Source organism: Anguilla anguilla, chromosome 9, assembly GCF_013347855.1.
Source record: "Anguilla anguilla isolate fAngAng1 chromosome 9, fAngAng1.pri, whole genome shotgun sequence".
Taxonomy (NCBI): domain Eukaryota; kingdom Metazoa; phylum Chordata; class Actinopteri; order Anguilliformes; family Anguillidae; genus Anguilla; species Anguilla anguilla.
Window position 1 is genome coordinate 47671318 of NC_049209.1, and position 25544 is coordinate 47696861.

The 25544-nt window shown below is 48.0% G+C and overlaps 1 protein-coding gene across 16 annotated transcripts in view; it reads right to left on the bottom strand.

Annotated features, from left to right (window-relative positions):
- Positions 1 to 25544, bottom strand: part of gramd1ba (GRAM domain containing 1Ba) — a 134161-nt gene that overhangs the window by 10412 nt on the left and 98205 nt on the right. For 9 of the 16 annotated variants that reach the window (XM_035432477.1, XM_035432465.1, XM_035432469.1 and 6 more), the window contains 14 exons: positions 24494 to 24710; positions 17661 to 17681; positions 15691 to 15714; positions 7291 to 7375; positions 5990 to 6093; positions 5286 to 5381; positions 5078 to 5158; positions 4344 to 4459; positions 3239 to 3407; positions 2415 to 2604; positions 1799 to 1945; positions 1295 to 1413; positions 777 to 919; positions 277 to 380 (listed from right to left, as the gene is read on the bottom strand). In XM_035432477.1, coding sequence (XP_035288368.1) covers positions 277 to 380; positions 777 to 919; positions 1295 to 1413; positions 1799 to 1945; positions 2415 to 2604; positions 3239 to 3407; positions 4344 to 4459; positions 5078 to 5158; positions 5286 to 5381; positions 5990 to 6093; positions 7291 to 7375; positions 15691 to 15714; positions 17661 to 17681; positions 24494 to 24710 — 1616 coding nt within the window. The remainder of the gene's footprint in view (positions 1 to 276; positions 381 to 776; positions 920 to 1294; positions 1414 to 1798; positions 1946 to 2414; positions 2605 to 3238; positions 3408 to 4343; positions 4460 to 5077; positions 5159 to 5285; positions 5382 to 5989; positions 6094 to 7290; positions 7376 to 15690; positions 15715 to 17660; positions 17682 to 24493; positions 24711 to 25544) is intronic. The other 7 variants (XM_035432475.1, XM_035432474.1, XM_035432473.1 and 4 more) reach the window with 4 other exon arrangements.

Consider the following 25544-nt stretch of genomic DNA (forward strand, 5'->3'; position numbering starts at 1 on the left):
GACATCAGATGAGCATTTCTAACAGGGGATGCCACATTGGCAGCATCAAGCCGGAAAAACACAGAGGGTGCTCTCTCCTGTGCCAAACAATAACAACAGACTCTCGCCTCATTGAATGTAAATAGAACACACAGGGAGGGACCTAGGGACTAGAGTGCCACCTACAGGTTTGTTTTATAGCAAAATAATCAACATAACATTTTGTGATGCAGTTCATTATTGTCTGGTTAATTTTGTCACCTTGGCAGGTGAACTTGTCTAGGTGCAAAGTCTCACCTAGATGCCTGAAGTACTCATCCAGTCCGCTCCAGAAGTTTCTCTCGATGAAGCCTTTAACCAGACCCCAGGGCTGCTTCCTGTAACGCAGCTCAGTGGAGACTCTGCAACACGAAGGAACACGGTCACATGGTTAGTGATGTCATTCTAACGTCTGGAGTCACACGCCTGGACTCGATCAACAGACTCAAAATTCCAGTCATGAAAACACACCAGCCTGGATTCATTTAAATTAACTTTGATCAACAAATAAATCCAAACAGGACATTTTGTTCTTCACAAATTAGAGTTGGTGATCAACAAAGCTGCCTTCACAAACTGTGACATTCACTGAAATTAATTTCTATTTCAAAGGAGAAATGTTCATTTTATCTGGGCTCATGTGTATTCATTATGGTACATGAACATGCTGGTATTCTGTATGTGTGCGTGTGTGTGTTTGTGTATGGCTATCGCACAGATAACATACCTTTTGTGACAAACATGTGCGTGAGACTCACCTCAATCGGCACTTGTTCTTGGCCACCCGTGTCAGCATGTAGCGGTTGAGGGTGTAGAAGTAGTCGTGGTAGGGGACGTCGTGCGCGATCACCTCTGCGTCAATGATGTAGCACTCACTCTCTTGACTGGCTTTGTACAGAGTCTGCAGACAAGGGGAAAAGAAACGCATGAGAATCATTTACAAATTGCTTCAACAGAGCCAAAATGGCTGCCCTTCTAAGTTCAATAACAGGTGGTCCATTACGATTAACAATATGTTAGGTAATTAATAGTGATAAAACTAGGTTTATGATAGCCCTTTGGAAGAGATACAGTGAATCAACAAAAATGCCATCTTAAAACACACTCACAAGTGTGCGTGAAGAGAGGAGTTGACGCAGTTTCAACAGAGTCAAATGGATTCCATTTCCAAATTCAATAAAATATGCGGCATTGGAAATATCAGCACTACTGAAGCTAAAATAAAGTAATGATCTAGTGCAGAAGCCCTACGAGAGTGAAGAAAAAGCAGACTCACCTGCGTCTCTGTGACCGTGGCAGTCTTGGGGGCCAGTGGGTTGGTGAGGGAGATGGTGTACATGATCTCACGCATCTGGTTCCCCGCCTCCTCCTTCCTCCAGGGGTGATACACCACATCTGCACGGGGGACATCATCACCATCATCATCATCATAATCAACGATTGTTTCACAAGGAAGTCATTTTGAGATTAAAACCTCTTAAACAAGGTAGTCCTGGCCAAGACAAGGAGGGGCAATGAAGCAGAAGACATACAGTACATAAAAGGGCAAACACAGATGCCGCGATAAAACTACAAACACTACACACAGCTAAGAGATAAAAAGCACTTATTGCAGAGTTTACATTCTTTTCTACATCCCACCAAGGCTCAAAAGTTTTGTAAGGGGGTGGGGTGTTAGGATGATTCCCAGGGCCCTGACTGACAGGGGCCCTCAAAAAATATCAGAACATAGGACCTCCTGAGGCCCAAAATCCCTGGTGGCGCCTCTGCTGAGGCTTACCCGAGAATCTCCTCTGCTCCAGGAAGTCCCTCATGAACTGGGACTCGGTGAAGAGGATGTCGTACAGCTTGTCCACGCTGAACTTGTACACCTCGTTGATGTACTGCTTCCCGTTCAGGTCCTCCTGGAAGGCCTGCACCTCTCCTGCTGGAGAGACAGAGAGACGGGCTGGAGAGGGAGGCAAAAGGGTGCCCCCTGCTGGGCGTATGTCCACTTACTGATGATGCAACTGCAGTGGGAGGGGAGGGGCTTGTGCTGGTAACTCTGGTTGAGTGGGAGGGGTTTGAGGTGGTAACTCTGGTTGAATGGGAGCAGTTTGTGGTGGTGACTCTGGTTGAGTAGGATGGGTTTGAGGTAGTAACTCTGGTTGAGTGTGAGGGGTTTATGGTGGTAACTCTGGTTGAGGAGGAGGGGTTTGTGGTGGCATCTCCGTGGTTGGGTGGGATGGGCTTGTGGTGGCATCTATGTGGTTGGGTGGGTGGAGTTTACAGGGTAGGAGATTGTGATAGGGCTAACTCTGTGTGGTGGATCAAACGGAACTGATGTCATAATTGTTGAAGGTGAGAAGGTGCTGCCGGTAACTACGTATGGGACAGTGGCAGAGCCCAACCCTTACCCTCGTCGTGCGTCTCGGACGAGTCGCTGAGCTCGGTGGGCAGGTCCTCGTTGTCGTTGAAGTCGAGCGAGGGCGAGGGAACGGGCACGGGGATGCTCAGCTCACGGCTCCTGTTGTCAGGCAGCGGGATGGGCAGGATGTCGTCCCCCGGAAGGCAGCTGCTGAACTCCTCCACTGGGGGCAGCTCAAACTGCAGGGAGGGTCAGTCACAGGGGCACACAGTCAAATGGGCCAACCCTCAGGTTGAAATAAGCCTCAGATATAATCCCTCACACATATAATGCCCTCTTGTGTAAACAATAATAAAAAGAGGCACATGGTTTACAGGCCATTAATATGGAGTTCAACACGGGGTCAGGCTTGTTATTAATAGGGGTCTACAAAGGGTCAGTCTGGTTATTAATAGAGAGGTCAATACAAGGTCTGAATGGTTATTAATATTAAGTTCTACAGGGTCAGACTGGTTATTAATATGGGGGTCAACACAATGACAAACTGGTTATTAATATGAAGTTCCACACAGGGTCAGGCTAGTTATTAATATAATGGGCTACAAAGGGTCAGGCTGGTTACCACATTGCTCATAGTGGATTATAACCCTGATGTCATAGCTTTCTCAGCCTCTTATTTCACTATTTCGGTACACAATTTACACAGTTTCATCAAATCAGATTTTCTCCAAAGATTTCCGGTGCCGTGTTAAACAGAGCCTTGTTTTTTGGAACAGACCAGGAGACCCAGGAGGACCGCGTTCGGCACCCGATGGCGATGGCACGCGCGCGCCCTGTGCGGTCTCCGGGGGGGGCGACGGGGCGGTTACTCACGGAGACGGGCGCCTCGCCGCTCCCGGTGGGGGTGAGCGCGTTGTTGTTGTTGCTGCCGCCGAAGGCCTTCTTGGCGGGCAGCGGGCTGGCGTCGGGCTTGGCCTCGGCCACGCTCTTGGAGGAGTTGTCGTTGACCTCGATCTCCTCGGCCGGGATCTCCTCGCAGTACCTGCACCACGGGGAGGGGCAGCAGCTGTATTTCAAGGTTATCGGCTCCGGGCCCAGCGCTGATATTCTGATGAGCAATGGCGATGCGGGGCGAGCTGTATTCAGTTCGGTAGTGACGGGAGGAGGAGTTGGAGCTCTGCTACTCACTGATATTAACCAATCACGGTGGCTTCATGTGGAGAATGACACCTTATGATCGGTTGAAATAAGTCAGTGATTGACAGATTCCTGGGGGTTGATGGAACATCAATTCTCCCATCACTACTGTTCAGATAGAATACATATTTGAAATGCTTTAACTCTTCAGATGTCAGTAAAATTTCAAAACGTTCCTACACTTCCCTGAGAATTTTTCTAGGAAAAAAAATGTTATTCATTTTAGTCCTATGAAAAAAAAATGTATATGCTGCTGAAAATAGATCTTTCTTTTAAAATTTCTGGCAATCAGAAAACAATTGTACTGGTGTCTAAAGGGTAGCATTCAAAATAATAATTTGACCCAGGTGTGATTCTCTTTGGTGCTTCAATAACAGTGTGGACAGTGTTGTCATGGCGACGATGACAATGACTGCGATGATTATGATGAGAACAGTGTAACAGAGACAGAACACAGTCAAACTGCGTGCTTATGGACAGGGTACTACCTCTTTTGACCACTGCACAAACAACAAATAACAAATGAATGTGGTACGAAAACACATTCCAGGACATTACGACCCGAAGAATTAATAGGTACCAGGCAGACAGATGCCAGAAAGATGTGCCGCCATTTTGTAATTAGAATCAGCACATTTAAACAGACAGGACGTACACAGAGAGACAGTTTCGGTACTGGCCAGGAGATAAAAGGGCCAGAACTGGAGCGGAGTCAAACCCGGACCGTTTCCGGGACTGCGGTGTCGATTTTCCCACGCTGGGGGGGGGGGGTGGGACTCACCCCATGGTGTTGAAATCGTCGTCCGGCGGCACGTAGTCCTCGTCGTCGCTGGTCAGGCCCAGCTCGTTCCCGTAGCACTGGTGGACAAAGTGCCACAGCTCCTTGGGACACAAGGGCTGTCGAGGGGCGCGGGGGGGGGGGGGGGGGGGGGCGAGGGGGGGGAGAGAAACCAATTAACACCAACAGAGAGAAACGGTCCATCCATCCTTTTACTAACAGATCATGCCCAGAAAATACATCAGTAACAATAGCCTGATTTAAGTGTACGGCACAATGAACAGCGTTCTCTGTGAAAGGGTATGACTGCCCCTTTCATGGACACTTGACCTTGAACTGTTGACCATAACAACCTTTTCATGGTTACCACAAGTGCAAGACTGCAAGACAACAACTACAAGGCTACAACTACTGAAACCCAATTTTGTTGTGCGAATAAAGATTAAGGTTAACTGTGATTTTGATTATGTGAATATCTTTTATCATCCTGTTTTCATGAATTATATTCTATTATTATTTCAAAAATTTCCTTCTTCTCTGTTGTGCACTTTTGCTCAGTCATGTCACACTCTGTAACTATATTTTGAAAGGTGCTATATAAATGAAATTATTATTAATAAGAATACTGGTCCTATCCTTCCACTAACATACAGTGTGACTGGTACGCACTGGTAGCTGTAAAAGACGGGTAAAAGGTCAAAGGTAATAGGTCAGGGTGAGCTTCCTGTCTGACTCACCTTGTCGAGCAGAGCATTCTGCCAGAGCCTGAACATCATCATGTAAGTCCTGTCCCGGGCCCCAAACGAGGTAAAAAAGTGCTGCGGAAGGGAACATGGCAAGGGGGCGGATGTTACTGCTATTCCACGATAGAAACACAGACGCACAAAGACAGGGCTGCGTGGGACGTGTGGGTATCTGCGCCGGAGTTTTGAGACGATCCCTTACCTTCTCATTGTCAGTGCAAAGCTGGATGGCATTGGGGATGAGACGGGCTGTCTTCTCCTTCGTCATGGAGCAGATGTCCTTCAGCCGCACGGTCAGCTGGGGACACGCGGACAGACACACGGACAGGTCAGGGGAAGGAAGGAAACAGACCGCCCTGCAGCGCCACCTAATGGCTCCTAATGGCTATGGCTCCTGCATTCTCCATTTATTTCTTTTTGTATCTCCATGATTGAATGTGACCAGCTTATTACAGGTGGAATGGAGTTGAAACTAAAACAGGGTAATTGTAAAACACTGATGTATATTATGCAATACTATGCGATACACACATCGCTGTGGATGCCTGTGAATTCTGGGTCTTACTTATCATTAGAACAAAGAAAGAACAGAAAATGCACTTTCCACAGTAAAATTGCGACCTCTCTATTTCAAGGCTATGCCACAAATCCTAGGGAATAAATGTTCCGAAAAACCGAAGATAACAAAGACATAAACGCAGAACAAAATGGCTCTTCGGAACAGAGTGGACTCTACTCAAATACTTCATGAAGGCCACAGTACAGTCCGCGTGAGAGCGAATCTGTCTCAGTGCGCGAGACGCAGGAAGCAAGAGACACAGTAGAAGAGAGGAACGGAGAGTGAGAGAAAGAGAGAGAGAGAGAGACAGAGAGAGACAGACAGAGTTCAGGAAGCCAAGGCCATACCAGCGTTTCCCAACGGAAGATGTTGCTATAGAAACAGATCCAGTTTTCTGAGAGGTAGAGTCGTCCCTGCAGGAGGATGTCCCTTTGCAGAGCGCAGGAGTAGTCTGCCAGCAAGAGGTGAAAGGTCGTTACCAAGGAGCCACCGCTAAGGTCGACCTCTGACCCTCGAGTCTACAGTGCCCTCCCAACAAAAAAACCTATCCACTTTTTTTTGCTAATGCAAAAAAGGCTAGAGTTACAGAACAGCTTTTCTTAATAAAATTTCAATTGAAGTTTGAGTCACGTAGGAAAAGTCCCTGACACAGCATCAGCATCTGCAGCACCAATTTTCTCATGAGCTATCTTAAACGTAAAGGCCACACCCTTCCTGTTTATGCACTCACACAAATTAGCACCCGAGGGGTGTGTGTGTGACACAGTAACAGTACATGACATTACAGGCATTTAGCAGACGTTCTTTTCCAGAGCGACTTTCAGGATGGCATTTACATTGCATCCATTTATACAGCTTGGATATATACTGAAGCAATGCAGGTTAAGTACCATTCTCAAGAGTACAACGGCAGTGTCCTACCCGGGAATCAAACCTGTGACCTTTAGGTTACAAGATCAGCTCCTTAACCATTACACTACACCACCGCCCGTCTGCCATCAGATATTAAAGGAGATGGTGGGCTGAACAAGAAAGTATGACATTTTCCGTCTGTAATTATGCACAGAGTGACCTTTAAACACCGCGCTCGCTCACTACCATCCTGCAACCCACACGTAGTAACAACAGGTTAGCAAAAACAGACGAAACGCCCACATAACGCCGTATGCTTATCTCTGACAGAATTCACGAGTTCCTTCCTTCCCTGCTGTTTATATCTCTGCATTAAATTACAGGATAGCTTTTTTTTTTTTTTTTTACACAGCAGGATTACTGAGTTAGCCGGATAACTACTCTAAGTAAAACCCAGAAATGGCTCCTTTTACTTTGGTCCATGGAGGGTTCCGGGTTTTACTCGGCGCAGTTACCCAGGTAACCCGGCAACCCTGGTTTGTGATACAGGCCCCAGATCTTTGTGATTCAGACAGACTGGGCAGGAAAGCTGACTGTAATGATGTGAGTCGGCGGGTACTCTGCAGCGGGACAGACTGACTGTGGTACAGCCGTGCTGCGGTCACCGTTCAGGGGAAGCAGAGGAAGGCTGAGGCGGGTCTGTGTGTGCGTGTCTGCGTAAAGTGCATCCGGCTGATTGTCCTCCCCTCTCCTCTGTGGTAAAGGGGTAAAGTGGTTTCAGTAAAGTGCCGCTCACCCACGATGAGGCGCTCTGAGTCGGGCAGCTGCTTGAAGAGCTTCCTGAAGTCCTCATTGCGCTGTTTATACGTGGGACTCAAGACCTGGGGGAGCAGAGTCACATAGAGAGGAATACTGAGAGAGAGGGGGGGGGGGGGGGGGGCAACACACTCACACAAACACACACAAACATACATATATATGCACACACACACAAACATGCCTACACACACACCTACACACACACACACTCACACACGCAAACACATACATACGATGCCCATGCCCCAGAGTAAGATGCACAACATGCTGGTTAAAACACCTCACTGCCACCCCCCACTCCCCTTTTTTTTACACTCCATTCCGCTGACAGATTCTCTCCACTGCTGTCACATGCACAACCGCAGGTTTCAGAGGGGCCCATATCTGCAGCATGCACAGCCGGCCACTGGAGGGCGCCCTCCTCCTCAGAGGGCTGGAGACCATCCCACGCTGCGCCCCTGTCTGTGCACAGCACACTCCCGGCTCTCACAGCTAAACCTCTTTTCAGAGCACTTAAGAACGTGAGCCAAACTTTGGCACGGAGTGTGACCAATCAGAGAGAGGTTTCCAGCTCCTGGTCCCGCCCCTCCGGCCCCAACGGCAGAGCCGGAGAAAAGAAAGCACACAGCCACAGGGTGGCGCTACACACACAACACTGTCAGCCTGAGGCTCAACCCCAGCAGTGATGGCCGGACTGGGACCAGGCACACAACTCCACACTCTTTGCTCCACTTTTTAACACCACACAAAGTTATTACACTCCTCAGCAAACGTGACAATTAAAGATCATAATCATAACACAACATCATGAATATTGAAAACCTCCCAAGTGGAACATCAAATCAAATCAATCAAACCTGCAAAGACCTCCCATGTTATGTGTGTTTAGCCGCTTCAAATAATCGTCCAATAGCATCTTTTTTGGAACCATGCGAAATATGGCCTTAATATTGCCTGCTCGTGAACTATTTTCTCCTCCTCAAGTTGGAATCACCGCGGTAGTTTTCGAGTCAGAGCTGTGCCTCGCACACTTGCACAAGCATGCGTGCGTGATCCTCTAATACATTCTCCTGAAAGCACGCATCTGTATTCTGCCATACACACCACATGTGATGTCTCGCTGATGGCAAAAGGTAGCCGACAGGCACCTAACTGGGCCCTGGGAGAAACGAATGCAGTGGTAACTTAAACTGAACCCACCATACCGCTTGGCGCGACAATCAGCGAATGACAAAAACGCAGCCCAGGGCTGAACCAGCCGTGCCAAGACCATAGCTGCCAGACTCCTGTCCTGCCAGGTTATTGGCTGTGCTCCAGCACTTCGGTGACTCATTCGAGCCACCGATTGGCTGAAGAGCCCGCCCACCTTTGTTTCCTGGGCCTAAATTGGCTGCTGTTTAAAAAAAGACACTGCAAAATACCTGCGGGCACTACAGCCCTCCAGGACTTGAGGCTGGCACTGCTGGTTTGGACAATAAGGTGCGGAAGGCAAGAAGGAGCTCAGAAATACGTCTATTTTTGCTTCACGTGACCATGGCCAGGGTTGGACGTGTGCCATCTACTTAATATGAGAGGCCTGAAAGAGTGATTTCCTTTATAGAGGCCTCAGCTGTCAGCTTATCTGTGTGACAGGACAGAGCTCGGTCACTCCTGATTGGTGGACTGCAGCAAGCTCGGTCACTCCTCATTGGTGGACTGCAGTGAGAGAACAATGCTGCATTCTTCTGCCCGTGCTGGAGAAAAGATTCCCAGCTTTAACGTGCCTGCTCATTAATGTCTTCCCAGGACCAGAACGCTGTGGTTTGTGCTGGTTAAAGATGAAAGGACACACCATTACTGCACCACACACACACACACACACACACAGCTAATGAAATTATAATTACACAGCCCTTGAAGAAGTCAAGAGACGTGTTCAAAAGGTTCCAGGAATAGCATTAATCTATTTCAAAGCTAGGCATTCCTTCGCTCGGAGTCCGCACACCTCTTTGCACTAATGGCCCACAACGCCCAACAGAAATCTGAACGCAGTGACATCTTGAGTGCAGGCTTGCGAACAGACAGAAATCAAATAAACAACCACAAGGAAGCCTGGCAGAAAAGTCTGTCACCAAGCACAAAGCAAATAATGTGAGAAACTATAACTGTGAAAGAGAAAGAAGTGCAGAGAAGAGAACGAGAGAGAGATCTAGCCGGGTTCCAGCACCACCTGGCAGCTACATTTCTTTCCACAACTGTGGTTCAGCCCGGCCAGCCCCAAGCCGAGAGTCCAAATAGCCGATGATTCATGCGTTTGGGATTCTGGTGATCCGGTGCTGGCAGAAGCCCCGTTTTGGAAAAGGACCTGAGGCGGCTTCAGCTACCAAACCACACCCCTCCAACCCCCCCCCCCCCCCCACCCCACCCCACCCCACCACCCTGCTGTGCCAGGACACTCACGGCCGGGATCTCCTCCGACTCCCTGTCCTCCCAGCCCGCTTGCGACAGCAGCACGGCCTCCAAAACGGCCTCCCAGTCCAACTGCGCGTCCATCAGCGCTTCCATGGCGACGGCCTGGAAAGCCGTGTCCCGGAAAGCCCTAACCCTCTGAAAAGCGTTTCTCTGAATTCCCCCCCCCCCGTCCGCCAAGATTCCAGCCCAGCACCACAGTCCGGCACTCGCGAAACCGCAACGCCCGTCGGAGTGCCGCTCCTCGCCGCTCCGGCCCCCCCCGCTCGGCCGTTCTGCTCCGGCAGCAGCCGCTTGTCCTGCAGTAACCCCCGGCGACACGTCGTTTGTTATCGCGCCTCTCTTCAGAGGGGGTGGGGTGGAAGGGGGGGGGGGGTAGCCTGAGGGCAGAGTCTGCTCTCAGCGCTCCGTCCGGCCGGGGAACCGGCAGCGTCCTCGAAAGCCAAGAGCTTGACTGAAGGCACCCTTAACTGCCCTGACCACTCCACGGAGTCTCAACAATGCTGCACTCCAAGATTCCAAGATTCCACAGCCCGGAGCACGTCTCTCAGCTTAAGAGTGCGAAGGCACTGGAGGCACGTGCGTAAAAGAGTCCGTCCTTGTTTTCCCCGGTTTTCGGAAGAGGGAGGGATCGGATTACGATGTTGCAAGCGGGAGCCGCCGCTCTCAGGACGGATGCCCACCTGGGACGCCCCCCCCCCCTCTGCCGTTCTGCAGCTGCCGCGCCCTTCGTTTGGGCGGGAGCCCTTTCCTTTCCAGAGATGACAGCGGTGTCAGCGACTGTCACACGGACAAGAACGCCCCACCTAATTTTACCCTTCCGAAGAGGCACGAGCGAGAGAAACAGAACAATAACGATTGACATCCGCGGGGTCCGGTCCGAGCAGATGGTCCTTATGATCCGGGGAGGGAACCGAACGGATCGAATTAAGAGCTGGCGACAACCCCGAGCGTCCGTAGCATCTGTACTGGAGCAGCCGCGTTTGGGCACATCTGCATCCGCAAATCGAATCGCCGTAATGTCATCAAGGCCAAGTTAATTCAAAAGAAGGTTCAGAACATCTGTGGCCGAAACTTTAAAAAAAAAGCTTTCAAGAACATCCGTTAGCGGGACACCCACATTCGGGGGGTCCACGCTGAAAGCGTCGCTTGCCTGTTGAGAGTCCCGGCTTGCTCGCTCTGCGGAGACGTTTGGTCTCTTCTGCAACAACACCCGAAAAAAGAATGCTCCAAATCCATGAAGAGAGCAATCACACTCTGCGCGGAACTGAAAAATGAAAAACTGTTAAAAAAATAAAAAAAAAGAAAAGAAAAAAAGAACATCAGGCGTGACTGTGTCACAGTTCCAGAGTCCCGCCTCCCCTCTTCTCCTCTCAGTCGGTGCCAGAACAGACACAGTCCGTGCCACTGACCCTGAGAGTATGGCGTCGTCCCCGGTAACAGATACAAAACTGGCCCCAAAAACCGACGGTTACACATTAACCACAAGGCAAACAGTTAGCGCTGGCAGCGACTGGTACCCAAGCGTGCCCGTCCCGTGGAGGCAACGCGGAAATCGTCCGGTCCTCTCCCCGCCCCCCTCCGTATCATCTGCACGGTGCTTCTTAGAAAACAACTTTCCAGGAGCAGTGTGGTCTGGGTGGAGTATGCGTGTGTGTGAGAGAGAGAGAGAGAGAGTGAGTGAGTGAGTGAGAGTAACAGAGAGAGAAAAAGGGAGAGAGCGAGAGAGAAAAAAAGAGGGAGGGACAGAGGGTAGGAGGAGACTCAGTAAGACTAGTTTCTTTCTGAAGCACACTTTCTTCTGGGCCAACTGGAAGTCGGCCTGTGTCGAAACCGAGACCAGGCTCGGGAGTTCACCATCCGTTGCAGCCTCCCTTTCAGTCAGAATAAGTGCTGATATGGAGTGCATGGAGACAAATCTATCCAAACCTGCTCCACATAATCAGCCACCTCACATGAAGTCCTCAAACTCTTACACGCACAGGAAAAATTCAGCATTAAATAAAATGTATTATACCCCGAGAAGGTGTGTTTCATCCAGTTAGGACTTACAAGCGTCAAATTAACACAGAACGTTCAGCTGCGCGGACAGGAACCGTGATATCGGTACAAAACGAGACACAGCAAGCCCGCGTTGTGAAACTGAAATCCTTCTGGGCTCTCAAAAAATTCTAAGCAATGTCTGATGCTCTTTCAACACAGTGAGGTTTCTGGCTTTACGGAGGACATATTCAATTCTCCCAACGCTGCTGGGAAGAGGCCCAAAATGAATAAATAAATAAATAAATAAATATAAGTGAACTGACCACGTTGAAAGCAACTCGACACAGAAAACTTCTGGCTGATCTTGGCCACTGATCTCGAGGTGTGGCCTCGGTTGCTCAAAACTTCCGATCCTGTGTGCCTTTTTATTTTTTGGTGACTTTGTATCGGGAGGTTCGGGGGACGAGAGGGACGCTCACAGAGCAGGCCTTTGTTTCAGAGGCTTCCTCAGAGTAAACACTGTAGCCGGGCCAAGGCCAGCCCCTCCTCCTCCTCTCTCTATCTCTCCCTCTCTCTCCCATCCTGGGGTGAATGAACTCCAAGCTGCCTCCTAATGGGATGGGGAGGGTAGAAGGAGGGGGGGGGGGGGGGCTCTCATGCCATAACAGTGAATCACAGCAACAACCCCTCACCTCCCTCCTCACCCCACACACACACACACACACACACACACACAGTCTCCTCCCCCACATGCCTGTCCGCATACACCACTGCCCATGGAGCATCAGTGTTTCCTCCCCATCTCCATTACCGTGCCTTCTTCAACCCCAAATTTTAATGTTTTCATTCTTTCCCACATTTGGAACTTCCGACTTCAATTACAGCCCCGTTTCCCTGTTGCGCAATTCCTCCGCGAATTTTCTATCGCTGCCTTGGCAACGGAACCCTTTATGGCGAGAGAGATGCGGCTCTTATAACCTCATGCCATGGCTCCCGCCACGGCTTGGCACTTCAGGGTGAAATTCTCATTGGCCTCTGCGGAGTTTCTATTAGCCAATCCGATCACCCGAGCGAAGCCATTTGTTTCACTTAGCCCTGGCCGTTTAGCCGTGACTCGGCATGGATGGAGACCTAATCAGAACAGCGCACGCCGGCAAGTCATGGTTGATGGCCCAGGCTGGATTCGCTACCGGCCCTGGACCTGCCAGGACACAGCCCCATCCATCAGGCATTAACTGGCACGCAGGGCACTGCCGCCTTGGCACAGGCCGCTTATTACACCACTCTGCTTCGAGGAAACGAACCAAACCGAGAGAGTACGGCCAGCCCCTTTGCTCTCTGCTCCAGGTCTGTGAAGTCCAGAGGCCAGGAAAGTAAGAGTTCTGCCATGTGTTTCTTCCAACCGTGAACTGAGCCAGCTGATTTCACTCATTAGCTCTACCTCCTGGCCGAAGAACTGTGCCAATTAGCAAATCAAGGCGACTGGAACAAAATGCTGTTACTCTCTGAACCTGGATTTTCCACCTCTTCTCTGACACAGCGAGGACAGGTAGTCACTGCAGACAGGAAATGACTTCAATTATCCTCAAGCAGAATGCACCTCTTTGGCTCCCAACGAAGTCACTAACAGTGCACAGAATGCAACTGATCTCTTCTTCCCTTCCCTGAGGATAAGGATTAGGGTTGATTTCCTTCAGAATCCAGTCAAATCAGGAAATTAATGGCCGTTTGATTCACACATTTTAAAAATGCTAATCGTGCTCCACAAGGATTTATTCAATTAATGGCCCCTATTTCACTTCCATTTCGGTCCAGTCGATTTAGGAATGGAATTGCCCCTAACCCTGCTACAGACTTGCAGACACTGCAGAGGAATCAAACTGCAGTTGCTGGGTCCACAGACTCGCCCCGTGGGTGCGGGAAAAATTCTGCGAGGCACAGGGGGGGGAAACAGAGGTTCCAGATTCCATTTTGGGGGGGGGGAAGGGGAAGGGGTGTGAGTCACAAGATGATTCAATTAGCCGTGTAGCGCTGATCCGTTTAACAAAAGGCGGCGCGGATCGTGAGAGAGCGACACGGGCCCCCAGCGACCGGACCGCCTTCCCACAATGCCCCCTTTGTGAAGGGAGCCCAGCTTATCTGCCGCGATGCTATTGGAGGCCACAGCCGGATCAGGAGTTTCCCAAATTCAACACCCCCAGGCCACAAAAGAACCCTTTCCCCCCCTCCTCTGTTTTCTCCAAAAACAAAATGTTTCATTTTCCATCGGTAATTGGGAGTTTTACAGATACTGGTAAAAACAGAACGTCCCAGCCCCGTGACACATCCAGAGCTGATAGGAAACAACACTCGAGCCTCGAGAGTCAATCAAAAACTAACTTTATGCAAAAGTGCAATTCAGTCAAGCAAACCAAGATGATAACAAAAACCATCTGAAAAATGAAAAATAAAGTGGCTTTGAGTTTTGACGACTGTAATGCAGTTTTAGTGCAGGTTGCCAGATCTCGCAGCCAACATGGCTATTTCTCACTGACTGACATCGTTGAACACGAGGTAGTAAACATCCCTGACCCTGTGAACTCAGCAGATTTATTTGGGTTGGAAGTCTATCAAACGCTAATAGTAACTGTGCTGTTCCAATGGGGAGAGGGTGTGTCGTTTCAGTGTATACAACTTTAGGCATTTTCCACATCAACATGTTATACAAATCTGCAAATCTACAAATTTCAAATCTGCATCTGTCTGGAATTCTCTTGGCTTTTACATTTCCAAGTGGAAATAATACTGTAAACTGTTTGCTCTTTCATTTGCTTTTGACTTTATCAATGGTAGTTGCCTTCCGGTTCTCTCTAAAATAGAAGGTATGCCAATAGGTGAAAAAGCTATGAGTTGGCAGTATACTGTCACACCTATACACCGTTAAGTCTTATTGAGATCACACTTCCATCATTCTGAAAACAAAACCAACAAAAAAACTATCGCTCTGCTTAAATGTTTATTCATCATGAACCAAGCATGAAGTGAAAATCCTCAAGGAATTCTGCTATTGCTGGCATTTTCACTTGTTTTTTTTCAGTGAGGAAAACAGAGCCACAGAGGTTAATACAGTTCAAGAATGTGATTTATGTGTTATTGCACACTGAGCTCTGCGCCGACATGCCCGGTAGACCACTGAAGAGGGCGCCAGTGAGCATGCTGGCAGTGCTCAGCGGTCATATCCAGCCCGGATGGAGAAGCAGTGCAGGATGCAGGCTTGGGTCGATGCCTTACCCGCTGCACGTTTCAGCACTGTCATCTGTCCCATGCTTGCATGCATGCACACCCAGACACTCGTCTGATTCGCGTAAACACCCGCCTGTCTTCCCAAAAGACCAATTATGGGAATTCTTCTGGTCATGTGCTCTTTTGGTTGGATACAGAGCCATGTCATTTTGTTGTTGGGGGAAAGGGGTGTGTGCGGGAGTGGGTAGCAGACCTGGGTCAAGTATGCGTTTAAAATATTTTAACACTTTACTTGAGGATATAATCTCTGCTGATCCCAGACACTTTTCAGTGGAACACATTACTGACCAAAACAAAGAATTATACAAAAATAATTTTAATTCCAAACATTGGGAATATACTTTTTTCAGTAATTTGCGGGATTATTTAACCCTTTAGTCCCTTGAGTTGGTGTCTAAGAGTGTTAACCATTTAAAAAATAATCTGAGCCAGGTCTGTTAAGACTCATTTTAGTAGGTGTGAAATGTGATGGCCAAAAGGTTAATGGCTGATGTGGCCGTACTGGTTAATATCACAGCACAGTCCGGCAGCCAGGTGGAGACAGCATACTGTGCCTACAAGAACAGAGCGCCCCCTAGGGATCACGCAGGAGAAGGTGGAACGGAAATGCACCAAAAAAAAGAAAGATACATTACAAATACTCAAGAATACAGGCAAAGCTTACTCTCAGGAGGTACTGTCTTTCATGCTGGAGAGAAAGAGGAAGACACACAAAGGACAAAAATACAATGAAATAAAAAAGGCACCGCAGTGAAGAACAGGACGACAGAGTGTGAAACATGCACAGAAGACGACGAGAAACAGCAAAACACACAGCAATGAGGGATTCTGTTTGTTTTTCTTCCCTCTACTAATTCAGCCCATAGACGACGCAAACGCCCTCGCCATACCTCCAATTTATGTGAATGCAAGCGCTGCTCTGACATACCGACCCACGGATGCTAATAAATTACACCGGTGATTCAGCGCTTTCGATGCTGATCCGGAAGGGCAGCGGAAAGCCGAAAATAACGTTTTTACGCTAATGCACCGGAGGCCGCGTCGGCCCGAGTCAACGAGCAGTCTCCATAGCGTACGTCTCTCGGTGAATCATTCGTCCACTCGCTGCGAACCGCAGGGGCGGTTACAGAGAGGAAGAAGAGTTGGCTCGTTAGAGGGGGCCAGAAACGACAGGCTGCACGGGGGGGACCGCCAGAGACGCAGCAGCTGGAGGACTTCCTCCCACAAAAAGCCTCTCTTCTCTTCCCTCTTCATTTTAGAGAACAATTACTTGCGTGGAATAACCGCACGAGCGCACAGACATATCGCCATGGAGTTCAAGTGCTAGGATACAGTATGCGCATTTGGATAGGAAAGCACTCGGGCCAAATTCCAAATAAGTCACCCCTAGCGCTAAAATAATTATGACTTCATTATTTATACAGCATATAACCAAGACTGTGGCTGTATAAATATTTGGCACATTCAAACTGTATCATTTATTTCTGCCGGGGGTTCATTAAACAGAGCAGAGATGTCCATAAATAGCTGAAGAGGACATCGTGGAAAAATCAAGTCAAGTGCTCCCCCTTTTGGTCAAGCAGGGTATCTGCAGGAGAAGTATTCAATTTTCACTTTGGGTGGCAATGTTTCATTTCCAGGCTCTTGTTCACTCGCATGAAAGCGCACACTCTAAATGCGATGTACTCCAGAGTTATATGTTTCTAAATACACCTCAGTGGAACATCAGAAACAAATTCAAGCTCTGTGCGACCACTGCACAGAGATCAGCTCCTCACTGTCATTATAGAAAGAGGGATCCAGCATACATGTAATACTCAGCACATCCTGCATGTGAAAGTCCTATAAAAATACATTGTTATGTACTCAGCATGCACACTATATACACAGCAACGCTGTCCCCACTGACCTCCAGGGAAAAGCAACAATCAGGTAATGTTTTCCCCTTTCATAGACATTCACTGGACATAATCTCCTCTAATGGCCCTCATATTAGACCTCATATTAGGTTTTAACAGGTGACTCCTGCCCTAATATAAGAGGCAAGATCAAACCACAGTCTGACTGCACACTCCAGAAAAGTGTGTTTGCACATTCAGCACATGCCCCTGCCTCCCTGTCACTGAAATCGCGGTCCTGAAGGACAAGCAGCTGCTGGTTTTCCACCCTCCCTTCACCTGGGAGTCAGGTGTGAAGACAGTCTGGCCAATCAGTAGCACTAACGGTTCAGTAAATTACCTGGGAGAAAATAAAAACCAGGGACGGATTTGGATTTGAGGGCCAGAATTGAGTATCCAGCCCCTCGCCCATGAGCCAACAAGAGCCAACAATCACTTTGAGAGGAGATGCCTCAACCTGTGCCTGTCTACACACAATTGACACACTGACAACTGCACTACACTACACAGATTCTCATTGAGCCAGCGGGTTATAATGGCACGGGCATGACGTAATAAATCGAATGACAGCCATGTTGACATTCCCAAGTCCGGTCGCTGCCAACAACGGTCATGACGGTGACAGCCTCCTTCCCCTTCCACCGTGCACCACTCACGGTGACCCACACACACACACACGCACGCACACACACACACACACGCAGACACAGTGAGAAAGAAAGAAATGCTGACTTACGTTATACCAGCTCTGGCTTTTCTGTGGAGACGGAGCCGAAACACACACACACAAATACACAAACACACAAACACACACACACACACACAGAGGAGAGAGAAGAAACAAAAACAAGTCGTGTTAAGTTGCCATTTTCCGACCACTCAGAGATTATAAACAGAGAATGTACTGTTAAATATCAGACACAGAAGAGTCAAAGGTTATAATTTTGGTCTTTTTGTGCAAGAAGTGCAGCTTTGTGTCAAAAAGTGTCCAGCAAGGTGTTTCAGATATATTTGATTTCATAGTTAATTGCTAACATGCAAACCAATTAAAAATACATTTATTTTATAATTATTGCTATGTAGCAGCTTAACTTATACATGACAAATGTGGCTTGCTCATTGCGAATTAAGCATTAAATGAAGAGCCATGTTCACCGTGAGAACCCATGTACTTCCATAGCCATTCTTTTTTCAGCCACACGAGGGCAACATCTCCATTGCCTGAGTATTTTTCAACACCGTAATCATCGAGGGGGACCAAATCCGAAGATAAAAACTATTTAATCACAATCTGTTTTAGCCTTCGAGAGACAGATATCTTGGTAATTAAATCAAATCATCAGGTCAAAATGTAACCATTTCACATTTGGATTCAATATTATAGTCATTCAGTGTGCTAAAACACTTTAGCTCATGTGATTTTATTTACTTTTCTGCAGTGCAGATGGTACAGTATCAAAGGCAGCCTGTCTGGTGTTATAAATAAAAGTGACCTGAAGGGTTTAGTCTGTTTGCGAGTACTTGCTCAGAGCAGCCAGCTTCACGTGAACGCCTGTAGTCTAGCACGCTGCCTGTGTGGTTTAATTTGATTGGAAGGTGTATGAGGTCAGAACAGAGTGTGTGAGAGAGGTAAGGGCGCAGAGAGGAGAACTGCAGGAGTGAGGCAGGGTAGTAAAGGAAAACAGTCTAAAAACCACTAATCGTCTGTTCCTTTAAGACAGGAACCTTCAGCTAGAGACTGATCACCTGCCCCTTTAAGACAGGAACCTTCAGCTGGACCCTGATCACTTGCCCCTTTAAGACAGGAACCTTCAGCTGGACCCTGATCACCTGCCCCTTTAAGACAGGAACCTTCAGCTGGACCCTGATCACCTGCCCCTTTAAGAGAGAAACCTTCAGCTGGACCCTGATCACCTGCCCCTTTAAGACAGGAACCTTCAGCTGGACCCTGATTACCTGCCCCTTTAAGAGAGAAACCTTCAGCTGGACCCTGATTCCCTGCCCCTTTAAGACAGGAACCTTCAGCTGGACCCTGATCACCTGCCCCTTTAAGACAGGAACCTTCAGCTGGACCCTGATTACCTGCCCCTTTAAGAGAGAAACCTTCAGCTGGACCCTGATTACCTGCCCCTTTAAGAGAGAAACCTTCAGCTGGACCCTGATTACCTGCCCCTTTAAGAGAGAAACCTTCAGCTGGACCCTGATCACCTGCCCCTTTAAGACAGGAACCTTCAGCTGGACCCTGATTACCTGCCCCTTTAAGAGAGAAACCTTCAGCTGGACCCTGATCACCTGCCCCTTTAAGACAGGAACCTTCAGCTGGGCCCTGATCACCTGCCCCTTTAAGACAGGAACCTTCAGCTGGACCCTGATCACCTGCACCTTTAATAAGGTGTGTTTACACACTAATGCACACTAATACTATACACTCAGACTCCCATTTTACTCAATTTACAGCTATACTCTGATTACCAAAATTACATCACAGAAATGGCGCTTACATTACAAAATGGTCATGTAAGCGCCTTTATCTGATTAACCTTATCGACATGATGATATCATCGGAGTCTTCAAAACCCAATTAATACACGTGGATTTTTGCCCAATCATTCGATTTTTTGGTGCATGCAGGCATCTTAATTCGGTTTATTGCGGCTTTAGGAAATGTCAGGCGGAAGCCGAAGACTCAGGTTTCTATTGAGCGTGCACCAATCACAGAGAGAAGCATGCAAACACAAGTCATGTGAATGAGTAATCTTATTATCTATATCCATCTGTACGCAATAATCTAAACAAAGCCATAAACTGATTACTCCCAATAACTGGGGTACTGCTGTACATGTAAACACAGCCATGGAATACTACAGCTGGGTTCTGATTGCATTCCCCTTTAAGAACGAAAATGAATAAAATATTCTGGTATAATAATGCTGTGGATGGGTATAATTACTACAGAGTGGACCTACATTACTACAGACTGGACCAGGGGGAAAGCAGACTAGGGCACTGACCTCAGAACAGCAGCAGGGAGAAGGGGGAACGTAGGAGAGGGGCGGGAGCAAAATGAAATGAAAAAAGAATGCTTACTTTAATCAGGTTTAGCCTGTCATACTGGAAAGAAAAGCAAAAAAAAGAGGTAAAGAAAGCTGAACAACCATGTAAAATGATTTTGAAAAAAAAAACAACAGCAAAAAGGAGGAGGGCATGGTCTCAGACAGGGCTGCAGAGGGTGCCTGTGATTGGCTGAGGGGGGCAGGGTCTCAGACAGGGCTGCAGAGGGTGCCAGTGATTGGCTGAGGAGGGCAGGGTCTCAGACAGGGTGGAAGGGGGCTCCTGTGATTGGCTCAGGTGGAGTCTGTCTCTGGGACAGGGGAGGAACAGCCCCTCCCTCCCCTGTTTGGCTTAATCTACGCTGTAGGAGCAGAGAGCCACACTGCTCACGTGCGGAGAGTCAGCCCACAGACCAGCGCTGCCCGGGGTCGCCACGGAGACCACTCAGACCAGCCAGTCACATGGGCACAGGTGGGGGCGGTCTCTAGCTGTGAAACCCAGCTGTGATGTGGGGAGATTGATTCTCACGCATCCTCAACAGCAAAGCTGGATCTCTAAATCACAGCCCTGTTTCCCTGTTGGTCGATTATTTCAAATAGATTCTCTTTCATGCCGTGTGTATTTGCATTGTATGACAACCTGCTGTAAACAGCTGTTAACAGGGCTGAGGCTTAACCACAATCAGAAGTGTACAGCATCAGACTTCTGAACCTCCAGTTCTAGAGAATAACCACAGAAGTTGAACACTCTTAAAATGTAAGAAGTCGTGTTGAAAGTAGTCTTTTTTCGGGAAAGGAAGGGGGGGGGGGGGTGTGGAGGCTGTTGGAGGGATAAGAGAAAAGGCACGATCAACGCTACATCAGGGGCAGCTCATATCCCAAAGGGGCAGGCGTTTAGGGTTCGATTGAGATGTTAAAGAGGGTGGGTCAGCAAATACTGGGAACAAGACAGAGGGTGGTGACTGAACGCCACGGAAGGGGGGGGGGGGTGCACAGGACAGGCTAGCGCATAGACAGGCAAGGGGGGGGGGGGGGGGGCGGGCAGGATGGATTAAGAACAGAAAAGAGCGATGCTTACTTTGGAAAGTCGCTTGTGAGACTAGCATGCACAAGAAGAAGAACAAAGAAAATCAGAAAACAGAACCGCTACGACAACAAACGAAGAGGAACAAGGAACGCTCGGGCCAGTCGCGTGTCAGAGAGCGGCCATTTTGTGCGACAGCGGCAAAGAAACACAGGCAAAGCACTCCACAGCTATGATGAGGGGAGAACAGGACAGTGAGCAGGTCCGACTGACAGCCATTCAGTTTTCAATAGAGATCTACACCTGTAGGTTTTCACTCCAACCCTAATATAAAGCACTCCTCATTCAGCAGCTAGAGATCTCGTTCAGCAACTACTTAGAAAAATCAGGTGTGCCAAATTAGGGTTGGAGTGAAAACTTACAGGATGGTAGATCTCCAGGAACAGGTTTTTGCAGTTCTGCTGTTTGGGAACATAATAATAATAATAATTATTATTATTATTATCATTATTATTATAACAATGCATTATTTGAAGACACATAAGAAATGAAAAACTGACTGAATATTTGATAATGGATACAGTCTATACAGATGTTTCTATGACCCTGCAGGTTTGGTTGTGGAAGACCTCGTACATGATTGGCCAGGGCAGAGACATGCGGAGTTGGTGTATGAATGTGAGATGAGGTTTGTCCTCGCCTGACTCCCCAGGACCAGGACAGAGTGTCTCTCTCCCCCCTGCATGTCTGTCTGCTCTGGGGCTCAAGGCTCTCTCTCTCTCTCTCTCTCTCTCTCTCTCTCTCTCTCTCTCTCTCTCTCTCTCTCTCTCTCTCTCTCTCTCTCTCTCTCTCTCTCTATTCAAGCAGCAGGGTGTCATATCCATTTAGATCATTTACATTTAGATAAGCCTTTATTGCCTCCAGGAGCAATTTGTCTCGGACATGCCAGAGTTGCAGGGGTCCTTTTCAGCTGTCCTGCTAGCCCGCATCTCATTGGCTACACCGTCTCTCCTAGCCTACATTTGATTGGTTACACTGACTCTCCTAACCTACATCTGACTAGATTCACTGGCTCTCCTAGCCTGCATCTAACTGGCTACACTGGCTCTCCTAGCCTTCTTCTGATTGGCTAAACCGCCTCTCCTGGTCTACATCTCATTGGCTACACTGCCTTTCCTTGACTCCTTCTAATTAGCTACATCGCCTCTCCTTGACTACATCTGATTTGGTACACCGCCTCTCCTTGACTACATTTGATTGGTTACACCGCTCCACCTCCTCTCTTTAACTATATCTAATTGGCTATACAATCCCCACATTCCCCGCCCATGCTGATTTCCCCAGGTCATCACTGCTAATGAGATCTCAGCTCTCATTTGGCCTTCCTTGTAAAATAAAGATAAATGTAATAACAAATAATAAAAAAAGGATGTTAGGATGATAAATGGATTTAGCCCTGTGTAAAAGGGGTATGAACTTAAAAAAGCATCTTTCCTGACTGGCTCCATCGGTTTGCCAAGAGCAAATATAAAATGGCTGCAACTGGCCGAGGTCTTTGAGAAAATGCAAAGGGTAGCACTCAAAAACCCGGAAAAGGCAGCGCCATGAAATGGCCTTTCTGCATAAAACGTCCACAGAAGGAAAATGAAGCCCGCCTGTACTTAAATGTAAATGAACAACACGCAAGTTTGAATGATGCTAACTGTTTCCTGAGGCCGCTGGTCAGACTGCCAACTATTACCATTTGCTTTGTCTCTGAATTCTTCATTATCTATCAAATTGTTTTTTTTTTACCTGATATTAAAGTGCAGCTGGACATTTTAATTTTTAATATAGCACAATAAGCACAGTGAATGAGACTTTTATTTTATTTTCATGGCACGCATAGCTATTTCACAATGTGGCTTAAGAGGATAAATAATGCCTCTAAACACGAAAAGCATAACAAAGAAAAATGAACAGCTTGTTAAAATTCTGGGACTGCGGTTGGAAGGAAAACCAGGAGACACAGGGGTCCCCCAGGACCGTGGACAGTGAGTACCACTGTTGTAGAGAACACCACATAAAGCACATCCATGTGTCAACGAGGGGAACGGAAACCCTTAGGGTGTTCAAGTCCAGACTTGGTGCAATTCTGCAGACAGTAGGAAAACAAAAAGACAAATCTAGACGGGCTACGAGGGCTGTTCTTTCCATTATGCAGTCTTGCATTCTTATCAGGGGGTGGAGAGTCCAGGGGTCAGAAAGGAAAAGTCCTGCCACGTGTTCCTTCCACCCACAAACTCAGCCAGCTGATTTCACTAATTACTGTAGTTCTACCTCCTGGCTGAACAATTATGCTAATGCACAAATCCAGGTGATTGGAACAAAATACTGGGTAGGACTTTTACTTTCTGAGCCTGGAGTTTCCACCCCTGGTCCTTATGGCTGAGCTGAGATATTTGGCTGCCGCGATAACTCCTGGTCCGACTGCAGCTCCCTGTACCAGAAGTCCCTTTGGGTCACAGGAAGTCCAGTCTCGCGAACAGCAGTATATTTTCCAGCTGAGCAGTCTCCAGTGATCCAGCAAAACAAAACAGACTCTTCCTGCGCTTCCTCTGACTCTCAACTGCCATCTCGGTCCATAAAACACCTTTTATCTCTTCTCATGCACGTATCGGAGAGACATGTGAGCGGGGCACTGTGGCGAGAATGGGGACAGGGGTGACAGCACGAACCGGCTGGGTCCTGAAGCAGGAAATAAGCTTGGACTGCTCTCACACCGCAAAGGTGTAATTTATGGGTTGATAGGGGGCTCACAACCCCCCTCCCCCCCTTAATATTACAAAACAGGATAACACCCCCCCCAATAACATAACATGATGTGAAAAATTATTGTATATGATAAAGATGGGGATTTCCTGTTGTGATTTGGATATGCAGTCTGAAGTATGTTCCTCTTAGGATTCACCAGAAATCATTTCACAGCTGTTCTTTTAAAAAAATGTTTCCCTGTGGGGAGGGCATTCCCCCCGACCCCCCTAGAGGATTGCAGTTCTCTGGGTCTATGCGTTTGAACGCCTCCACAATATTCAACGCCTCAGTTACGCCTTAGGTTATGCCTCAGTTGCTTCAGAATGCGCAGAATCTGAATCCCGTTAAGCCCTCATTTGGTTATACACGCGATAATTATGTTAGTGCTTTAAGCAGATAAGAGCAGAGGCTACTGATTTGAGCTGCGCTGTATCACGGTTGCCGGGCAGATAAAAGTTGTTGAAAGTGATTTAACAGCGCGCGACTAATTTGCCTGCGTTTTAGAAAGCACACATTTCATTTCAACCGTATTTATCGTCACAGTGCACAAAAATAATAGCCGATGACAAAACTAACAAGCTTTCGAGGTCCAGCGTGATTGGCTGAAATAGGTGTGGAATCCTAACAGCGGGAGGGAAAGGCTGAGAATGAGATGGGCGGAGAACTGGGCGGGCAGAGGGGAGGAAGGGGGCGGGGCCTCACTTTTGAGTTCTTGCCGCCGCTGCGCGCGGAGTGCACCGATTGGCTGTAGGTGCGCTGGACGACCTGCTCCGGGGTCGAGGGGGACTTGTCAGAGGAGTGGTCCGAGCCCTTCTCCACCATGGTCTCGCCCTCCAGGTTCTGGGGCGTCGGCGAGCGCGAGCGTTTGCGAAGGACGGGCGAGCAAGCGGGCGTGCTCCGGTTCGAGTTACTGGCAGTGCTGCATAGAGAGAGAGAGAGAGAGAGAGAGAGGGAGAGATTTAAACAACACAAATCCAGCAGCCATTTTAATGAAGTACATCACGATATGGTGATTTTTACGACATCACTTTTTTAAACTGAGAAACAGATGCTCAGCACCAATGGTAAGATAAACGCCTGCAGGAAGAGTCCGCAGTGGTTGTAAATGAGGTTATAGCGCAGTGTTACATAAACTATGGGTCTGGACCCAAAATGAGTAACAGGGGTATGCAAGGTGGGTCCCGGAATGAGTCTGTAGTCCACTAGGCTACGCTGGGATGTTTTTGATGGGTCCCTGAAAAGGAATACATTTCTAATTTGGGTCCTGATATTAAAAATTTTAAGAACCAGTGTTACAGCGCCTAATATGTACTATACAGCAGTGTAGCATAATGGTTAGGAAACTGAGCTTGTAAATGAAAAGTTGCGGGTGCAATTTCCAGTCAGGGTGCTGCCGGTTCTACCCTTGAGCAAGATAATGTGCTTAACCCAAATTGTTTCAGTAAAATGTATAGATTAATTGTAGGTTTAAAAAAAAAAAAAAAAAAATTATAAGGCGCCCTGGATAGGAGCGTCTGGTAAACACTGAAACGTAACGTGCCGACTAGTGTCTGTCGTATTGCAGTCTGTCGTCAGCTACGTCCTCCATCAACAGGCATATTACAGCAGGACAATTTAAAGACACGTTCCTCCATTTGAGCGCAAAGTGTTTAATCACAGTGTTAATGAGTCTCATCTATCACGCCGAACAGTTCGACAATTCGTAACGACAGAGACCTTTAAAAAATGGTCTGTTTCATGGACGAAGCCTCTC